Source organism: Saccostrea cucullata, unplaced genomic scaffold (assembly GCF_032062105.1).
Source record: "Saccostrea cucullata isolate Sc308-1 unplaced genomic scaffold, CSIRO_AGI_Scuc_v1 ctg3418, whole genome shotgun sequence".
Taxonomy (NCBI): Eukaryota; Metazoa; Mollusca; class Bivalvia; order Ostreida; family Ostreidae; genus Saccostrea; species Saccostrea cuccullata.
Window position 1 is genome coordinate 63,522 of NW_026940174.1, and position 21,999 is coordinate 85,520.

Genomic DNA, 21,999 nt, shown 5'->3' on the forward strand with positions numbered 1-21,999 from the left:
GATAATTATACTGGTACGTAAATTTAGCCAAGTGAAAGATCAGTGTCTAAAGTCAGTGGGCGGGTATTTTGAAATTCACTTTGGAAACCTCGTGTAATTCAAATCTATTACATAACATTTTTAGTAAAGTATTGTAAGATTAAGTAGCCTGTAAGTAAATTCTTCAAAATTTGTAACAATATCACGTGTTAATATTGATTCAAAAAAGGTGTATTTTTGTGACAAGTCCTTTCTTTGGGTACCAACATGTCTGACCTTTTGACCTTGACCAACATATCTGACCCTGATTTTGATCCAAAGATCGAAAGACAGACAGCCAGATAAACAGATATATCAATTTCAGTATACCCGGGTCAACATTTCGTTTGCGGGAGGGGGTTAGAGCTACATTAGGGTGTATGTGGATGCCTTAAGAGGACAGATGTCATAGTATTCATATATTGGGTGTGTTTTTAGTGTTTCAATAAGAGTATAGTGCCAACCAATTTATTGAAATGTTATCTGATTTTCCACTGTACAGTATTTTGTAGCTGCTGCCTGTATCTGAAACTCAAGCAGTTTGGTATGAATTTGTGAAGAACAGTCCATATTACTTGTAAAAAGGAATTTTTGTGTCACGGGAAGGGGGGGGGGGTTAAAATATTTTCCGTTTTCCGTTGATTTCTATTGTGAACAAGTTTTACCAAAATTTTATAATTATCTCTTTTTGTTTTCCCAAATAAGTAATGTTTATGAAAATCCATATAGTTATCTATAAAAAATAACTTAAATTCATCGAATTTGTTGATTTTTAATAATTTACTTCGAGGTAGGCGGGAGAACAAAACTATCGTTTGCAGTTCTTAGTTATTTAACGGTTAAATGCTTTTCATTCGATTTCACGAAAGAAATATTTCTCAAGGAGAAAGCGATATCTGTTCAATCTACTAGATATCTCTATAAGTATAAGAGATATCTCTCTAAGTTGAAGAGATGTCTCTTAATTTCTCGTAGAAATATCTCTTTAAGTTGGAAGATATCTTTATTTTTAAAGAGATGTCTCTCTAAAATGAGAATATCTCTGTAATTTTAAGATAAATTTTGTTTTCCGAATAATATTAAGCAAAAGGGCTTGCCATACTTCCTCAGCTCCTGACCATCACTTGGCGAAATTTACATACTGGTAAAATTATTAAGAAATTTTAAAGAGTCATTCCAGAGAAAACAAATGGAAATGGAAATATTTTATCTACATAGGCACCTGATCCCATCTATGAAATTTCCAGAGGTCTGTGTTTTATATCCTGATCACAGATTTCTATTATTTGTAGTTTTTTAAGGTCGACCGTAAACTATACTTAACTTCGAAAACAATCATTTGCGATTGCAAAACATAGATTATCTGATAAATACAGTTTCACGATTTGTAAACTTTAGTTTACAAACCGTTAACTATAGTTAACGATCTGATAAATATAGTTTCACGATTTGTGAAACTATGATTAACAACTCTTAACTATAGTTTACGATTGTAAATTATAGTTTACAAACGTGAATCTATGTTTATCAACAAAATCTATTGTTAACGCTTTATTCAGACATATAAACTTAGATTAGCATTCGTAAACTATAGTTAACGAATGTTAGATATAGTTTTACAGATGAAAACTATACTAAACGAATCGTTAACTATTGTAAACTATAGTTTACAGTCGATAAACATAGTTTATCAATTGTGAAACTAGGTTTATCTCATTTTTGTGAATTTGGCGTGTCATATCGATCAGTATTCGCTATCTTCACCTTTTTCATAGAAATCATCAAAGATAGATATTTTGTATAGACACCTCTAATTTTGAGACCAACCTGCAGGTTTATCCAATACACGCTGACCAATAACTCCACTCAGAAATACCAGTATAATAACACAATACGCTAAGCAAAACTTCCTAGAAACTAATTCCATATTGTTTCACAAGTTTTCATCAAATATCAGAAATCCCAATCCTTCCCAGAATAAGAGGACAATGATCTCAAAAGCTTGCCGCTACAACCTAAATAAGTTCACTGATATTATAATATCATTAATAGGATAATTGATTTAACTTACCATCGTTTCTCATTTCTATTTCAAATGCAATTCCTGGGGATTTTTTGTTTTGTATATACATGTATTATATTTTGTATAAAATGATTCACGATTTTAGAAAACGTTACGAGAAGAGGAGAGGCAATTTTATCACCGAGGAGGTTTGGATCCGGGGTAATCTGGGTATGCGGTATATTATCGCATCATCAGGCGCACCATCAGGGTTTGGGTCCATAGTGCGATGATACGCTAATTCAGTATAACGATGCTGCGATCGTCATCGCATTGTCGTGATATTGCTTCATCGTGCCATCGATCCATCGGTCGATGCTCGATAGTGCGATAGTGAACTCCATGGCCCAACCCGGATTCCATATTTTTCTATCTACTGTATTAAGGTCATACGCAATGTAGTTTAAACTTTATTGGTTTCTTCCTTAGAGTTGAAGAGTTCCACCAAACGAAGGACCTTTGTGCAATACTTTAAATGTCTACATATAGATAAGTACACCTCTTCTAACAATAATTTTGATAGAAGAAATCTTGAATTTGTGTTTCGTAATTTTTGTAAATTTTTCTTTGAATAATGCAAAAATTTTCATAATTTGATATCTTTCAAAAAACCCTGGTAATACATGCTGATTTTTTGTCTATGAACATCTGATGGCACAATAATCTAAAATTAGGAATATCTTGAAAAACTATCAGTAGGTAAGGTACCTTGCGTATGTCCTTCAATTTGATTTTTTTTAAAACTAAAATTCAGAAACATGCTTTTTCGCTTTTTGAATAGAATTTGTTTATCTAATTATACTCATAAATCTTATTATATAACTACAGATGAACATTTAAAGTTGACCTTTTCTGCAACCCTCAAATTACATGCAGGTCTCATTATTTTTGGAATAATTACCCTATACAAGAACCCATAACCTTAAATCAGCATAATAGTTTTACATTGAAAATGAAATGAAAATGTCAAATAAATATTCTGTTTGGTGGAAATCTGATGAAGAAAATTCAACAAGTCATGGAAACACTGTACCTTCCTTCTGAAGAAAGAGTGGTTGAACATTCAATGGACTGTGCGATAGTAAAATGTCCATTGCACGCCCATCTGTTTGTAAAAAAATCTACTCCTTCTCCTGTTTTATCCCATTTGATTGATTGATTGTATGATATTTAATGTCCCACTCTAGAATCTTTCACTCATATGGAGACATCGCCGTATACCGGTGAAGGACTTCAAATTTAGACCTATACCCAGCACTCAGGGCTATTGAGCAGTGAAGGTTCTTTTTCGCGCCAACGCCTACCGCGACACGGGACCGGGGTATTCAATGTATAACGACCATATTTTGTACCTAATAAATGAATGGTCCGATATTTTTAATCATGGTAGCATTTTGAAGATGGTATCAAATAAAAGTACTCCACCAAAGGAATGTACAAAATTTTAATTATTGTCCGTTTATCTAATTTCACCTTGAATTTTACATTGAAGTCTATGGGCAGCACTATACAGTTATTGACTGGGTATGAGGGCAACATATGATTTGTTGAACCTGAAGATGAAAATGTTGCCCGAGGCCACAGGCTGTTTTGTTATACCCTTCAGTGCTCACATAAGATTTAATCAATACACACTATACTATATGAATTACTTTATATGAAAAAAAAATTATGGCTTAATCAGCAAATATTGTACAATTATTGCTGTTTTTGAGGTCAATACGGTGATTTAGATATCTGAGGAGTACAATATTCACTGAACCCGAAGGGCGAAGTGAATATTGTACTTTGAAGGTGGCAAAATCATCGTATTGACCTCAATAGATAGCAATAACTGTTTTATTATATGATTAAATGACAGCAAAGACTTACAAGGCTGGTTTTTTTAATTGAAAGTTTTTTAAACGAGAAATTTCAACAAGAACACATTGTTACAAGAAAAATGGAACAGCAATATTTCCTTATATTGACCTGCAATAATTCCTTGTATTGACCTGGAATGTCACGTGATTCATTATTTTAACCTGCAAGAATTCCTTGTATTGACCTGGAAGGTCAAGTGCAGGTCAATATAACGTAATATTTTTCTAACATTGTTGGATTTCAACCAATCAATGAGAGGGAAATTATTCAATCATATAATAAAACACAATAGCTGAGAAAGAACTAAATTGATTATATTTTTATTATAAATCACAAAAATTATTTATCACAAAACTATTGGGCGCCGTTTTGGTATTTACTGCAAAAAGTGATATCACCTATTCGAACCCCGGCCTCCCGATCATGAAGCGAACGCACTAACCTGTCCCATTTGAATATAACCTGGTACAATAGTATATTAAACTAAGATGCATAATGAGTTTGATTTCGATAATCGCGGCGTTGTAATGATTACTAATATTACATTTTCTGTGAAGTACTTTTAAAATGCTATTCCTCGTGTGACATTTGGAAAATTTCAATATAAATTGTAAAAGAAGTAGACTACACATACACTAAGATGCATTATACGTACGTATTCGATGTGGTGTGGCGGTTTGATTTAAGTGAAAGGGGTTGTCATGGTCACTGAAAATAGACATTTCTATGATTCATTTCAAAACGTTTCTCTTCCAGCAGTTTAGTCATATTTCAAAATAAATGGTATTCTTATATCAGAAACATATTTGCCAATAGGCTGTCTCGTTCTGGAAAATTGTTGTATGTAGAGCAAGCTCTTTTGAATCGAATCGAACTTCCTATACAGGTGATAAGAGTTTGCTACAAAAGTAAGGGAAATTGACAATTTTCACCTTCCTCTCAAGAGCCACTGGGCCAATTTCAACCAAAATTGCCGAAGTATCCTTGGGTAAAGAGGATTCAAGTTTGTTCAAATGATGGGTCACGCCCTCTACCAAGGAGAGATGCTTATGAATTAGTGATAAATTAAAGGTATCTTTTCAAAGTATTCCTCTCAAAAAGCATTGGGAAAGGAAAAATGAAACTCATTTGGAAGCATCCTCGTGTAGTGAAAATTCAAGGTTGTTCAAATCATGAGCCCCTGGGTAGGGCGGGGCCACAATGGGGTATCAAAGTTTAACACAGGAATACATGGGGGAAAATCTTTTAAAATCATCTCAAGAATCACTGGACGGGAAAGATGAAACTCGTATAGAAGCATCCTCTGGTAATGAAAATTCAAGTTTGTTCAAATCATGACCCTAGGGGGTATGTTGGGGCCACAGTGGGTAATCAAATTCTTTACAAAGCCATGATTCATCATCAATATATAAGAATAAAAAAAGGTAATGTAGATTTAAATTTGTTCAAGATATGACCAATCAGGAAAACAGAGGAGCAATTCAAGTGGATCATAACAAAGAAATAATGGTTGTGTCAATAAAAATTTTCATCTTTTAAACAGCAAAGTCAATAAGTGTCATATAAATTCAAAGGCATTTTCAGGAAGTATAATCAAATTTGGTTTTCACTAAGATACATTTATTATATCTTTGGATATTAACAATTATGATTACATGGTTACTGTCAGTCACGTAGGATCGTTTTTGAAAGCCAGAGAAATTTTTTTTTACTTTTCATGAAGAAGTTGACAAGCTAATTAAAAAAAAAGAAAAAAAGAAAAGTTTTCGAAAGTCGAAAATCCTATTTCTGGGTGGTAGGATGGGGTGGAAAGGGGGGGTAGAGGCCAACTGTTTTTCAATACAAGTTCTTTCAGTACCAATTTTTATACTACTTTTTTCTTATACCACATAATGTTGGGGGGAGGGGGGGGGCAACCAGCCTATCCATGAACATTTTCTATAGTATAAGTGTAAGGTTGGGTAAAAAAATAAAAAGCCTCCTACAGTTTTTGGTCTGATTTTAATATAACTTAGCACACAAGTAGACTACATTAAAATACATAATTCTATTTATTGCTGCCTGTTGTAAAGTTTCAAATCCAAGTGCTACTTTGCCTTTGTTATACATACAGAGTACAGACCAGTAGAGCTACAGCCTCATCAGATACTTCTGGTACATTGAAGCAAGTATACCCTACAATTTTTCGAAAGATGACATTGTTGCAAATGAATTTGAAAAATTATTCCTGATTAAAATTTGGTACCGATATATAATTGTATTAATGCTACAGAGTATAATGTACCGTATCATTTTTCTGGCAACTAAGTACCTGTTTCAGCGATTGTGAGCCTTTTGTTGTCACCCACGTCTAAATGGATGCAATTTTTGAACCACTTGATGTCAAACTTGTGTCAATCAGCATCCGCTTGACACTCCATGATGGCTGGTTTTTCTTTCTCCACAGACTTTAAATCAGGATTTACAACAATTTTAGGATATCCCAGTGGAATTTCTGAAGAAAAAAAAACAATAAAGGTGAATATAATTAAAACTGGTAGTAGCTTTTTTAACCTACTGGTATTTCGCCGCTAAATGAGGAAACCTATTTCTGGTGATTGCATTTCAATTAATTTAAAGTACATGTATATGCAAATTAACACTTTCAAATGAGGAAGCTCCTCAATCTGTGGCATTTGAGCACTAGACACTGATCATTATAAAATGGTTCATAATGCTATAGTTTTTTAACGTTGATAATGTTACTTTAAAAATGTCCTGATCACTCTAAAAAGCAACTACATTTACTATATATTTACCATCAATACATTCAAATGTCTCGATGACCCACCCTCCAATACGTTACGCTTAGACTTGCATTCAATATTTACATTTTTATTACTTGTATAGGTGGACGGTTCACTTTAGAAATGAAGAGTTTTTGATAATTCATGAGGATATGTACAACACTTCTCTATATCCCCAAACGAACCATAAGGAATATATAAAATCCTTACGGGCAACAAGGCTCACATGGGGCGGGGCTCTTTCGACTGCTCTTTTTCGAAAAATTAAGTGTTAGACCCAATATTAACTGAATCGATCTTTAATCTACTTGATCAAACTTGAATCCACATAAAAGAAATGTTTCAATATCAATATGACCTTGCTGTTTAAAAATGAAAATTTTCATGATTCATCCCCCTTTTTGCTGTATGTATCATGCAAAATTTTCTTCCCGCCCGCTCTCACATCAAAGTAATTGTGAAGTTTGTCCATAACACTCTTTATCTCTTAACACCAAGACCTAATTGTCTTTTTACCAATTCCTTCCCTGTCAATGCGGTAAACCTTTAGACTCCCCGTACTTCTGGCTGGATCCCCCACTCCATTCTCAGCCACACAGGTAAAGGTACTATCACTGTCCTTATTCCGAACCATCTCAATCCTCAAAACGTCACCAAACGGCATGTCAAATATTTTGATTCTTCTCTCCCTGTTCACCCTTTTCCCGTCTCTTTCCCAGTAAAACCTAGGTTGTGGATTTCCAGAGGCTTCACGGACAAAACTGACCACAAGTCCCTCAGCCACGGCCAGATTCCGAACCTCCTGAGTAATTACTTGCGCAGTTTTTATCAAGGCTTAAAAGTCATATGAATTCTCCCTATATCAAAAATAGAAATAGCATAAAAGAAGAAAATCAGCAGAAAACAATATATGTATGTTCATACCCCCTTTTCCCCAATGATACGTAGGCTTTGGGTTTCCAGGAAATACTTTTATTGAAACACAAGGGTCAGAAATGTTGATACCCAAAGAAATGACTTGACACAAAAATACACCTTTTAGAATATATTTAACACATGTGATATTGTTGCAAATTTTGAAGATTTTAGTTAAAAGCTAATTTATCTTACAATAGACTACTTGACTCAGGTTAAATTTTAAGTGTTTAGTAGTATACATGTATTTATTTAGTTTAAACAATTTTATTTTGTCTAACAGTCTTAAATTACCCAAGGTCTCCAAAGTCCAATTTCAAAATCATCGCCCATTGACGTTAGACACTGACCTTTCACTTGACGAAATTTACATACTGGTATAATTATCAAGAAATCAACTCAAGTAAATCTTACAGAGTTATAACAGAGAAAAACAAATAGAAAAAGAAATATTTTACCCACATAGGCACCTTATCCCACCTCTGAAATTTCCAGAGGTTCGTGTTATTATGCCCTGCTCACAGATCTTTAGTGTTTGCAGGATTTTTGAGTTCGGTCATGTTCGCTATCTTCACCTTTTTCTTATAAATTTGGGATGACGAAATTTAAAAAAAAATGGGTATTGTATAGACACCTCTAATTTTGAGACCAACCTGCAGGTCCATCCGGTACACGCTGACCAATAACTCCACTCAGAAATACCAATGTAATAGCACAATATGTTATACAGAACTTCCTAGAAACTAATTCCATATTCCATATTGTTTGACAAGTTTTCATCAAATATCAGAAATCCCAATCCCTCCCAGAATAAGATAATAATGATCTCAAAAGTTTGCCGCTACAACCTAAATAAGTTCACTCAAATTATGTAATAGGGTAATTGATGGACTTTGTTCTTGTTTCTCCCTTTTAGTTCAAATGCAAGTCCAATGTTCAAGAGTTTTGTTTTGAGGCATACATTCTGATTTCTTGGTACTTACATGTAATACGACCTTTATTATATAATAATGATTTTTTTACACAAATTACCTTTCCTTGGTTCGAAAAGATTTCACATAATGATAACATGTATATACTATAATCCTTGTGTCACTTAGTATTGGTGAAGAAAATATTTGCTGGTAATAATCTTACTGCATTTGTTGTTATGCTCTTTTCTGAAATAGATAAATCTGAACGGTTTTTAAGGACAGATGATACAAACAAATTTTTGTCTAAAAGTTTGAAAATAACAACTTGAGTCATGTTGTAATGAATCATTTGAATAAGTTTGACCGCGTAGTTTTTAATTTTTTTATTCAACGTTACACAAAAATGGAATTTGAAGTGAAAAATTTGTATAGAATAATAAGGATGGTTTCAGAAGGGTTGAATTTTGAACGTCACAGAAAGTTTACAATTTCTTTATATTCTGGAAATTTATTATTTTAATCGTTTGCAATGAAATTAGGTCAAAAAATGTGAACAAATCCAGGCATCCATTTATTATTTGTATCATCTGTCCTTAAAACAGTTTTTAAAAAGGCAATACATTGAAACTTTCAAAATTTATCGAATGTATTTTTCGTTTTTTGTAATCGTTGTGATAGTGAATTTCTTTATTGTTTATAATATAGCAAAATAATTTGCACAGGAAAAAAAGCCCTGCACCGCACTTTGCATATGAAATATTTCCAATACTCCCTTAAATTTTGGGAATCTAGACAAAACTTTGTCACTTTGTCACAGAAAGTCACGAATTAAGAGTATTGATGTAATATATGAGATAAGTTTCTCTTATTTTCCGTTCAGCATGTACTCTGTTATAAAAGACAGTACTTACTCACATATGAAGACACACGTATCCAATCCGTGTCTGCAAGGCATGTTGTTTTATTTCAATAGATTTTTGGTTTGTAATTCGTGCGTATCCAAAAGTATCCCCCAAACAGATTAATAAATGCTTCACCCAATCGACTTATTTAAATGTGCAAATCATTGATTCAAATTTCGTGATGTTTACTGACCTTCCCAGTCGACTCCGCCATTTTCTCTGTTGCAAATTACGTCTTTGCTAAGGAATTTAGGCTGGACCCCATAGTTATTTATTTTATTTATGTTTTAGTGATTTCACAAAAACGCTGAAATTGCTCAATTTTAATCTTGTTCTATGCCAAGTGTGCCAATATTTTGCTTTGATTCATTGTACTGGCGCACCCGTGGGCTGCTGCTTCGTTCTAGGGCATCAATTAAGCATTGAATTCATATTTTGGGATGTCTTCTGTCCTATAACACACCTGGCCGTGCCGATAAATTGAATTGATAATTCATCGGCACGGCAAGGTGTGTTATAGGACCGAAGATATCCCAAAACATGAATTCAATGCTTATATTTACATTCCCTAATTTTTCTTTATCATAATTTTTTATTTCCTTCTTGTTTAATGTGAATTTAGCGCCTTTCGGTATTGGTGTGCTTAATAAACGTAATAGCCGTTTGTGACGTTGGAAAGCCGTTTGTGACGTTGGAAAATTAAATAACGCAAACATTGCGGGGAAATAAAATGACAAATTAGTTCTTAATGCATATTTGCTGTTTTTATGTTAATTTTAAAAGGGTAGGTTTTTTTTATTATGAAATTGGATCAAAACAATATACATTTTGGTATTCCTAATTATCGAAAATGCATTTAGTTCCTACGTATATTCTACCGCGCTGACAAGGTTTCGCGTGTGTTATAGAAATTTGAACGTCGTGGATTTCTAATGGATTTCATAAAGAAAATTAGACTGAATGTAAATATTGTTTTTTTTTCATTCCTGTTCTTTTCGTTCTTTATTTGGAATCAAATACTTGGTCTCTATTTATTAAATAAAAAAAACATTACGAAAGAATTGGCTTATCTGGAAATATTTTTCAAATACACTCTGAGATCACAATGACATTATAAAAAAAGAGTATTGTTACTATTTTGTAGTTTTTGAAAGCTCTTGAAACATCTACATGTAGCTCAGGGAAAAATGTAGCTATAGGACCAATGCTTTTGTAAATATGTATATGAATGAGTGTATACCAACAAAATTGTTCACATAATTTTATTTTTTCCCCTCTCCCTTCAGAAAAAGAAGCCCACAGATGCAAACAAGAATCAGAAGTCGATAACTTTGTTCTTCACAAAAAGTCGATTTTAGGTATTTGTATTTGTTTCTAAAACCTAACATGTTTGTTGATACTTGACATGTTTGATGAATGAACAGGCACGTAGCATCGTTTTTGAAAGTGGGGGGGGGGGCAACCTAAGAAAATTTTGTTTGATTTTACCTAAAAAAAAGTTGACAAGCAAAAATAAAAAAAAAATAAAAAAACGAAAATTGAAAAGTACCCAAACTCGAAAATCCTATTTCGGGGGGTGGGGGGGGGGGGGGGGGGGGGGGGGGGGGGGGGGGTAGTGGCCAAATTTTTTCAAGCCAAACTTCCTTTCACTTCCAATTTTTTTTCCTATATATAACTTGCTATGTATATACTGTGGTAAAAAGTGGGGGGCCAACCATCTTTTCAATAGACATTTTCTATAGTAAAGGTAATGTTGAGGAAAAAAGTGGGGGGGGGGGGGGGGCAGACCCCCCTGCCCCACCGGATACTACGTGCCTGATGAATTCATTACTGTATTACTGGGTATATACAGTCATATCATGAACTCATATTATTGTGCTTTAAAGCATTTTTAATTTTGAAATAAAGCGTACATATATTATATAGAACTGTAATATTTGTTAAAAATATAATACTAGTATGTAAACAAAAAAATTATCAAATTAATTTTGAAATTTATACTTCTGTAATTTTTTTTTAAGAAAGTTCGTTAGAATTATATTTATATAATATATTCTGAATAGTGACAATAGTGAATAAATGAATATTTTTATAATTTATTTCTTTTTTCATTACTGAAATGTATATGTTTTGAAATGTTAAAATTCTACCAACAATGGGCAATAACAGGTTTGTTGCAACTACGAGGGGTGTTAGAAAAGTTCGCGGACAAGTTCTATTGTGAGCGCGCTATTTTCACGAAATCGGTCAAACTTTTCAGATAAATATTAACCTATTTTCCAATAAATATCCAAAACTTTGGTGCTCTCCGGTGCTCATAGAAAAAATATACAGCTTCTATTTTGATAAATCTTGCTTCACGGAGCATGCTACATTTTGGCACGTTTACATCACATAGACTTTTTATCAAAATTAAAAATTGCACAATTGTAGTGCAAAGAGATTTGTGATATTTTACCTGTCGCAAAAGTATCCATGAAACATCACTGGGAGAAATTTTGGATCAAATTGGAGAGTATATGACTGTTTTATAGCCATTTATAAATGATCAACGCATAAAAACACAGTTAAAAATCAGAACGTCATTGAGCGTCATGGAGCACTGCACTACGTAAAAATTATGTATGCAGACAGGAAAATGTCTAAAAAGAGATTAAAAAGTGCAAGATGCTGCAGGGAATTTCCTAGACATACAAAGGACAAAAGTTTTCAAATGGTTGTAGCTTTATAAGAATGTAAGCATTAACATTTTGAATGATTAACCCCATCGATACTTCAATAACCCTTTATTGCATTGACGTTGTGCCTTTATGGTTTTGCATAGTTTCCATACCTGATCGATTAACTGCATAGACTTTTTTCCCAAACATCTCAATAATATCCGAATCAGTACAAAAGACATTATAGTAGAAAAAGTAACATGTCTTGATATAGATATTCAAATTTAGAGTAGAAAAAAGATAATAAAGATATGGAAAAAATGACAGATTTAATGAACTGCGAAAAAGCTTAACCTGTCAACGGGTTGAAATCTGTCGCCTTACGTCAAGTGATTGCTCCGTGAATCCCATGACCTCATAGTAAAAATCCTTGTAAATTTTCAAGATTGTAGTAAATGGACCTGATTTTTTACATACAAATAAACATAATGTAGGAATTTATTCAGACATAGGTCATACTTCACAGTACACAATAGATTTTCCGTAATTCAATGTGTCCGCGAACTTTTCTAACAACCCTCGTACTTTGGTGAAAAGCTCCAAATATGAGAATCTATATGTTGTTTTTTAATTAAAAAATCTTTGTAACTCAGATCATCTTAACAACAAAGACACAAAATGCAACAGAAAAATTGATAACAAATTTCAGATCTTGCATTATGGAAACAAACACACATTGAACACATGGTGTTTTAAGAAGTTAAGTTTATTGAAATTAAGTGCAGTAGATCTTGACATTTATCCAATAAAGTTTTCAATTGATATCTTGGTAGCCTGTCCAAATCTACATGATCACACCTTAACCACTACTGGCTGCAAAAAAGAATGTAGATTGCAAATAAGAATTGTGAATTAAGCATATATAATAAAATTGATAAAAACAATAAGTGTATTTTAAACAAAACATTGATATTTATGTGTAATTCTTTAGAGAATTTCTAAAATATCAAATGTGCAGTTCAGAGATATTTTATAGGTTTCATTTCTTATGTATCTTTAATTATTGAAATGATTATAAAAATGTTAAGGCACTGTGAGCATTCAGATCACAAAGTGACCTGTGTGGTATAGGAAGAGTTGTGCATATGAGTTGGGAAACCTTAACTAAGTAACAAGGCCAGGAAAGTCACTGGATGGACAGGCACCCTGATTACTATGCATCCTCTGATTTTCAGGGAGGGGGGGTTGTTTTAAATGTAATCATCCAGCCATTCTTTAATTCAGGTACAATGGACAGACTTGTGCTAATATTCAATCGGACCACATGGATCCATGGATCTTGCTATATCGATAGAATACGATATACCTTTAACTGTAACCTCTCCAACATCTTTGATGTATCCTAAGTTATTTGACGCCATACACGTGTAGTTCTTGCTCTGCGTTACGTTTCCTAGTTGGAGGACATTCTTTCCTATGACAGCCTGTCCCAGTGCCGTAGAACCATCCCACCACAAGACATATGGCATAGGGGATCCGATGGCCCCACAGGTCAGATTGACGCTACCATTGGGGTCCACTTCCACTCTCTTTGGGGGAAGGTTGAAATATGGAGGAACTCTGCGTACTAAAAAAATTGTATATCATAAAGCGTACTAAAATTGTATATCATAGTAAGTATATATGATAATGGTCAAGGTCAATGTAAACTGCACTTAAAATGTATTTTTTTCAAGTTCTTTTAATAATTCAAGGGAACAAAAACTAGACCTTTCACAGACATTGAGCTTGAGATAATCTGCAACTTGTAGATATAAAAATTTTTAACAAATTCTGAGATTAAAGTTTAATGTAAGATTTCAGATAAGAATTTGTTAGCATCAAATTATGTATACACATATATAAACCAAAACCTACAAAAAAGATTTCATAATTTGACGATGGTAAATAAAAAAATCTCTCTTTCACCAATGAAGATAGTAGTACGCACCTCTGACGTATAACATCGCAGCATAAGAGTAGGCCACTCCGTACTCATTGGTAGCTACACATTCATATTTTCCATTATCTGACTCTAGGGCCTTGGCTATACGTAAAGATCCTGAAAAGACAAATGTTCTATTGATGAAAAAAAGATTCCCAAATTTCATTTTCAAAAACGCTAAATAATGTATCTTTTTTAAAAGCTTTCATGGTACAGTTTATCTAATTAAATTAATTCACTATAGAATAAAAAAAATAGTTTATTGTTTCAAGGGTCAATGATAAGGATACATGTATTTTACATTTACATCATTTTTTTAGTGTAAATAATTTTCAATTTTTTAATCCCCAATCTTATGAGAAAAAAAGGTTCATGCCACCGTCCTAAAAACAAGAAATCTGTGAGCCAATGCTCACTAGTAGTACCCCCGCTCTGATGTAAATAAGCACTATCATGTTAATATACACAAGTTCAGTTACAGGCGGATGCACAGAAAAATATGAAGTTGACATCAGATTCATATCAAAATTAATCCACAATATGGCATCCCTAAACAAAGAAAGAAATAAAATTTGAAGCATCCGCTATGAATAGCTAATGAGAAGACTGCGACGAAAATTTGTTATTTGTGAAACAGACAGACGCACAAACAAACAGGAAGTTGATACCCGATTAAAAAAAAATGTTTCCCAACATATGACATGCCATAGAGAAGATAGTGTTAAAATTTCAAGCATCTACAATGAGTAGTTGCAGAGAAAACTGCGACAAAAATTTGTGATGTATGAAACAGACAGACGCACAGACAAACAGGAAGTTGACATCAGATTTAAGCGAAAATGTATCCCACCATAAGGCATGTATCCCACTCAGAAAAAAAATTGTGTTAAAATTTCAAGCATCTACGATGAGTAGTTGCTGAGAAAACTGCGACGAAAATTTATTATGTATGAAACGGACAGACGCACAGACAAACAGGAAGTTGACATCAGATTTGTTCGAAAATGTATCCCACCATATGGCATGTCTCATAGAAGATTATTTTAAAATTTCAAGTATCTACGATGAGTATAGTTGCTGAGAATTCTGCGACGAAAATTTGTGATGTATTAAATGGACAGATGCACAGACAAACAGGAAGTTGACATCAGATTTAAGCAAAAATGTATCCCACCATTATGGCATATCTCAGAGAAGAGTGTGTTAAAATTTCAAGCATCTACGATGAGTAGTTGCTGAGAAAACTGCGACGAAAATTTATTATGTATGAAACGAAAATGTATCCCACCAGAAGGCATATCTCAGAAAAAAATGTGTTAAAATGTCAAGCATCTACGATGAGTATTGCTGAGAAAACTGCTACGAAAATTTGTGATGTATGAAATGGACAGACACACAGACAAACAGGAAGTTGACATCAGATTTGTTCGAAAATGTATCCCACCATATGGCATGTCTCATAGAAGATGATTTTAAAATTTCAAGTATCTACGATGAGTAGTTGCCGAGGAAACTGCGACGAAAATTTGTGATGTATGAAACGGACAGACACACAGACAAACAGAAAATTGATGTCGGATTTAAACGAAAATTTATCCCACCATATGGCATGCCTCAGAGAAGATTGTGTTAAAATTTCAAGCATCTACGATGAGTAGTTGCTGAGAAAACTGCGACGAAAATTTATTATGTATGAAACGGACAGACGCACAGACAAACAGGAAGTCAACATCAGATTTGTTCGAAAATGTATCCCACCATATGGCATGTCTCATAGAAGATTATTTTAAATTTTCAAGTATCTACGATGAGTAGTTGCTGAGAAAACTGCGACGAAAATTTGTGATGTATGAAACGGACAGCTGCACAGACAAACAGGAAGTTGATATCTGATTTGAGCGAAAATGTATCCCACCATATGGCATGCCTCAGAGAAGATTGTGTTAAAATTTCAAGCATCTACAATGAGTAGTTGCTGAGAAAACTGCGACGATAATTTGTGATGTATGAAACGGACAGACGCACAGACAAACAGGAAGTTGACATCAGATTTAAGCGCAAATGTACCCACCATATGGCATATCTCCTATATATATATATATATATCCTTCGGAGCGGGGGTATAAAAAGGAAATCATTTCTACCCCTTAAACAAAAAAGATGCAGGATCATTTCTGGTTCCTCTCGGTAAATTATTTAATTCACGAATTAAGTTCCCCCGTATTGAGTCAATGAACCGACGACCAAAAGATATATATGGTGTAGAACAATTTTTTGGGGTCATAGTCACTGTATTTTCTATTCCGTCCTATTTCTACCCCTCACAAAAAAGGGGGGCTGGGTTGACGTACAGTGTAATCATTTCGAATCAAGTGGGTCAGTGTTCGTGGACAATTACAATTTCACTAGTTCGTTAATTTTGAGAGTAAATCATATACATACTAAAAATCTTACGAATCTTTACCTTGCCCTAGGTATATGTTCTTTGAGATTTATAGTTTAGTGGCTAGGATTAACCCGAAAAATCCACAGTATGTCCTAAATCTTAGTGGGAGTTGAGGTGGAATTAATTACTTTCATTAAACATTAAAGTAAGTATCCTACAAATTTTTAAAAGGTAACTTTGCTGAAAATTAATTTAATTTGAATTGTACCTTTATTTAATTGAATTGATATTACAATGTATCATTTATATGACACACAAATACCTGTTTCAGTGAGTGTGAACCGTTTGTTGTCACCCAGATCTACAGGGACACCATTTTTGAACCACTCGATATCAAACTTGTGTCCATTAGCATCCGCTTGACACTGCATGATGGCAGGTTTCCCTTTTTCAGCAGATTTTAACTTTGGATTTACAACAATTTTAGGATATCCCAATGGAATTTCTGAAGAAAAAAAAAAACAATAAAGATAAATAATCAAGATTAGTAGCTTTTTTCATCCTACTAGTATCTCTCCGCTTGCATGGATTGGTTGTGCAATCTTGATCTATTATCCTTAAAATGAACATTAAATGTCCGTTTTTAACAATTTAAGGGCAAGGAATGTTACCATACCACAAATTTTTCCAATCGATGCAATTGCCCAGAAGTTTAGCACAATCTGTAAGGCTTTCGAACGGCATATTGCACTAAATTGGAAGGTAATACATTCGTACAACCCGTGGGCATGTCTTTGGACCCAAAGAATTAATTATAGGGATGTCAACGAATATTCGAATATTCATTCGATGAGTTGATATTCGAATATAAATTTATGATTCGAATATTCGTTTTTAAGTGTACAAGCATTAAAAAGAAGAAAAACCTGGCAAGTTTTATTAGAAATTGAACCAAGTTTGTACAAAATTAAAAGACACTCCGCTTGGATTACCTTATAGGTGTGAAGAGTGTATCTATTAAAGTAATTTATTCATTTGTAAACCCCGTGAGGATCCGGGTTAGAATAGGTCCTCAGTACCCCCTTGCTTGTCGTAAAAGGCGACTAAATGGGGCGGTCCTTCGGATGAGACCGTATAAACCGAGGCCCCGTGTCACAGCAGGTGTGGCACGATAAAGATACCTCCCTGCTCAAAGGCCCTGAGTGCCGAGCATAGGCCTAAATTTGCAGCCCTTCACCGGCAATGGTGACGTCTCCATATCAGTGAAATATTCTGGAGCGGGACGTAAAACAGTATACAATCAATCAATCAATCATTTGTAAACTTAATTAGTGGTATAACAGTGTCCAGTACATTCAATCAGCTTGTACTGTAGGACAGAGTTTTACAGTAAACACATCGATCTTTTGTTTATGTAAATATCATTAGAACAATTATCTGGAAATTAATTAGCAAAAAGTAATTGCTTTGAATTTTTCTCTGTTAGATATTTGTTCTGCTTGGAAATTTTTTTGGGCTATGAGTGTAGTATATATATATATATATATATATATATATATATATATATATATATATATATATATATATATATATATATATATATATATATATATATATATATATATATATATATATATATATATATATATATATATATATATATATATATATATATATATATATATATATATATATATATATATATATATATATATATATATATATATATATATATATATATATATATATATATATATATATATATATATATATATATATATATATATATATATATATATATATATATATATATATATATATATATATATATATATATATATATATATATATATATATATATATATATATATATATATATATATATATATATATATATATATATATATATATATATATATATATATATATATATATATATATATATATATATATATATATATATATATATATATATATATATATATATATATATATATATATATATATATATATATATATATATATATATATATATATATATATATATATATATATATATATATATATATATATATATATATATATATATATATATATATATATATATATATATATATATATATATATATATATATATATATATATATATATATATATATATATATATATATATATATATATATATATATATATATATATATATATATATATATATATATATATATATATATATATATATATATATATATATATATATATATATATATATATATATATATATATATATATATATATATATATATATATATATATATATATATATATATATATATATATATATATATATATATATATATATATATATATATATATATATATATATATATATATATATATATATATATATATATATATATATATATATATATATATATATATATATATATATATATATATATATATATATATATATATATATATATATATATATATATATATATATATATATATATATATATATATATATATATATATATATATATATATATATATATATATATATATATATATATATATATATATATATATATATATATATATATATATATATATATATATATATATATATATATATATATATATATATATATATATATATATATATATATATATATATATATATATATATATATATATATATATATATATATATATATATATATATATATATATATATATATATATATATATATATATATATATATATATATATATATATATATATATATATATATATATATATATATATATATATATATATATATATATATATATATATATATATATATATATATATATATATATATATATATATATATATATATATATATTATATATATATATATATATATATATATATATATATATATATATATATATATATATATATATATATATATATATATATATATATATATATATATATATATATATATATATATATATATATATATATATATATATATATATATATATATATATATATATATATATATATATATATATATATATATATATATATATATATATATATATATATATATATATATATATATATATATATATATATATATATAATATATATATATATATATATATATATATATATATATATATATATATATATATATATATATATATATATATATATATATATATATATATATATATATATATATATATATATATATATATATATATATATATATATATATATATATATATATATATATATATATATATATATATATATATATATATATATATATATATATATATATATATATATATATATATATATATATATATATATATATATATATATATATATATATATATATATATATATATATATATATATATATATATATATATATATATATATATATATATATATATATATATATATATATATATATATATATATATATATATATATATATATATATATATATATATATATATATATATATATATATATATATATATATATATATATATATATATATATATATATATATATATATATATATATATATATATATATATATATATATATATATATATATATATATATATATATATATATATATATATATATATATATATATATATATATATATATATATATATATATATATATATATATATATATATATATATATATATATATATATATATATATATATATATATATATATATATATATATATATATATATATATATATATATATATATATATATATATATATATATATATATATATATATATATATATATATATATATATATATATATATATATATATATATATATATATATATATATATATATATATATATATATATATATATATATATATATATATATATATATATATATATATATATATATATATATATATATATATATATATATATATATATATATATATATATATATATATATATATATATATATATATATATATATATATATATATATATATATATATATATATATATATATATATATATATATATATATATATATATATATATATATATATATATATATATATATATATATATATATATATATATATATATATATATATATATATATATATATATATATATATATATATATATATATATATATATATATATATATATATATATATATATATATATATATATATATATATATATATATATATATATATATATATATATATATATATATATATATATATATATATATATATATATATATATATATATATATATATATATATATATATATATATATATATATATATATATATATATATATATATATATATATATATATATATATATATATATATATATATATATATATATATATATATATATATATATATATATATATATATATATATATATATATATATATTATATATATATATATATATATATATATATATATATATATATATATATATATATATATATATATATATATATATATATATATATATATATATATATATATATATATATATATATATATATATATATATATATATATATATATATATATATATATATATATATATATATATATATATATATATATATATATATATATATATATATATATATATATATATATATATATATATATATATATATATATATATATATATATATATATATATATATATATATATATATATATATATATATATATATATATATATATATATATATATATATATATATATATATATATATATATATATATATATATATATATATATATATATATATATATATATATATATATATATATATATATATATATATATATATATATATATATATATATATATATATATATATATATATATATATATATATATATATATATATATATATATATATATATATATATATATATATATATATATATATATATATATATATATATATATATATATATATATATATATATATATATATATATATATATATATATATATATATATATATATATATATATATATATATATATATATATATATATATATATATATATATATATATATATATATATATATATATATATATATATATATATATATATATATATATATATATATATATATATATATATATATATATATATATATATATATATATATATATATATATATATATATATATATATATATATATATATATATTATATATATATATATATATATATATATATATATATATATATATATATATATATATATATATATATATATATATATATATATATATATATATATATATATATATATATATATATATATATATATATATATATATATATATATATATATATATATATATATATATATATATATATATATATATATATATATATATATATATATATATATATATATATATATATATATATATATATATATAT

The 21,999-nt window shown here is 27.7% G+C and overlaps 1 protein-coding gene across 1 annotated transcript in view; it reads right to left on the reverse strand.

The window, feature by feature from the left end:
* LOC134254899 (receptor-type tyrosine-protein phosphatase F-like) overlaps window positions 1-21,999 on the reverse strand; it is a 34,540-nt gene that overhangs the window by 10,231 nt on the left and 2,310 nt on the right. Inside the window, exons 2-3 of the mRNA XM_062737431.1 lie at window positions 16,813-16,995; window positions 14,111-14,221 (exon numbers count right to left, since the gene is read on the reverse strand). Of these exons, the coding sequence (XP_062593415.1) occupies window positions 14,111-14,221; window positions 16,813-16,995 (294 nt within the window). The remainder of the gene's footprint in view (window positions 1-14,110; window positions 14,222-16,812; window positions 16,996-21,999) is intronic.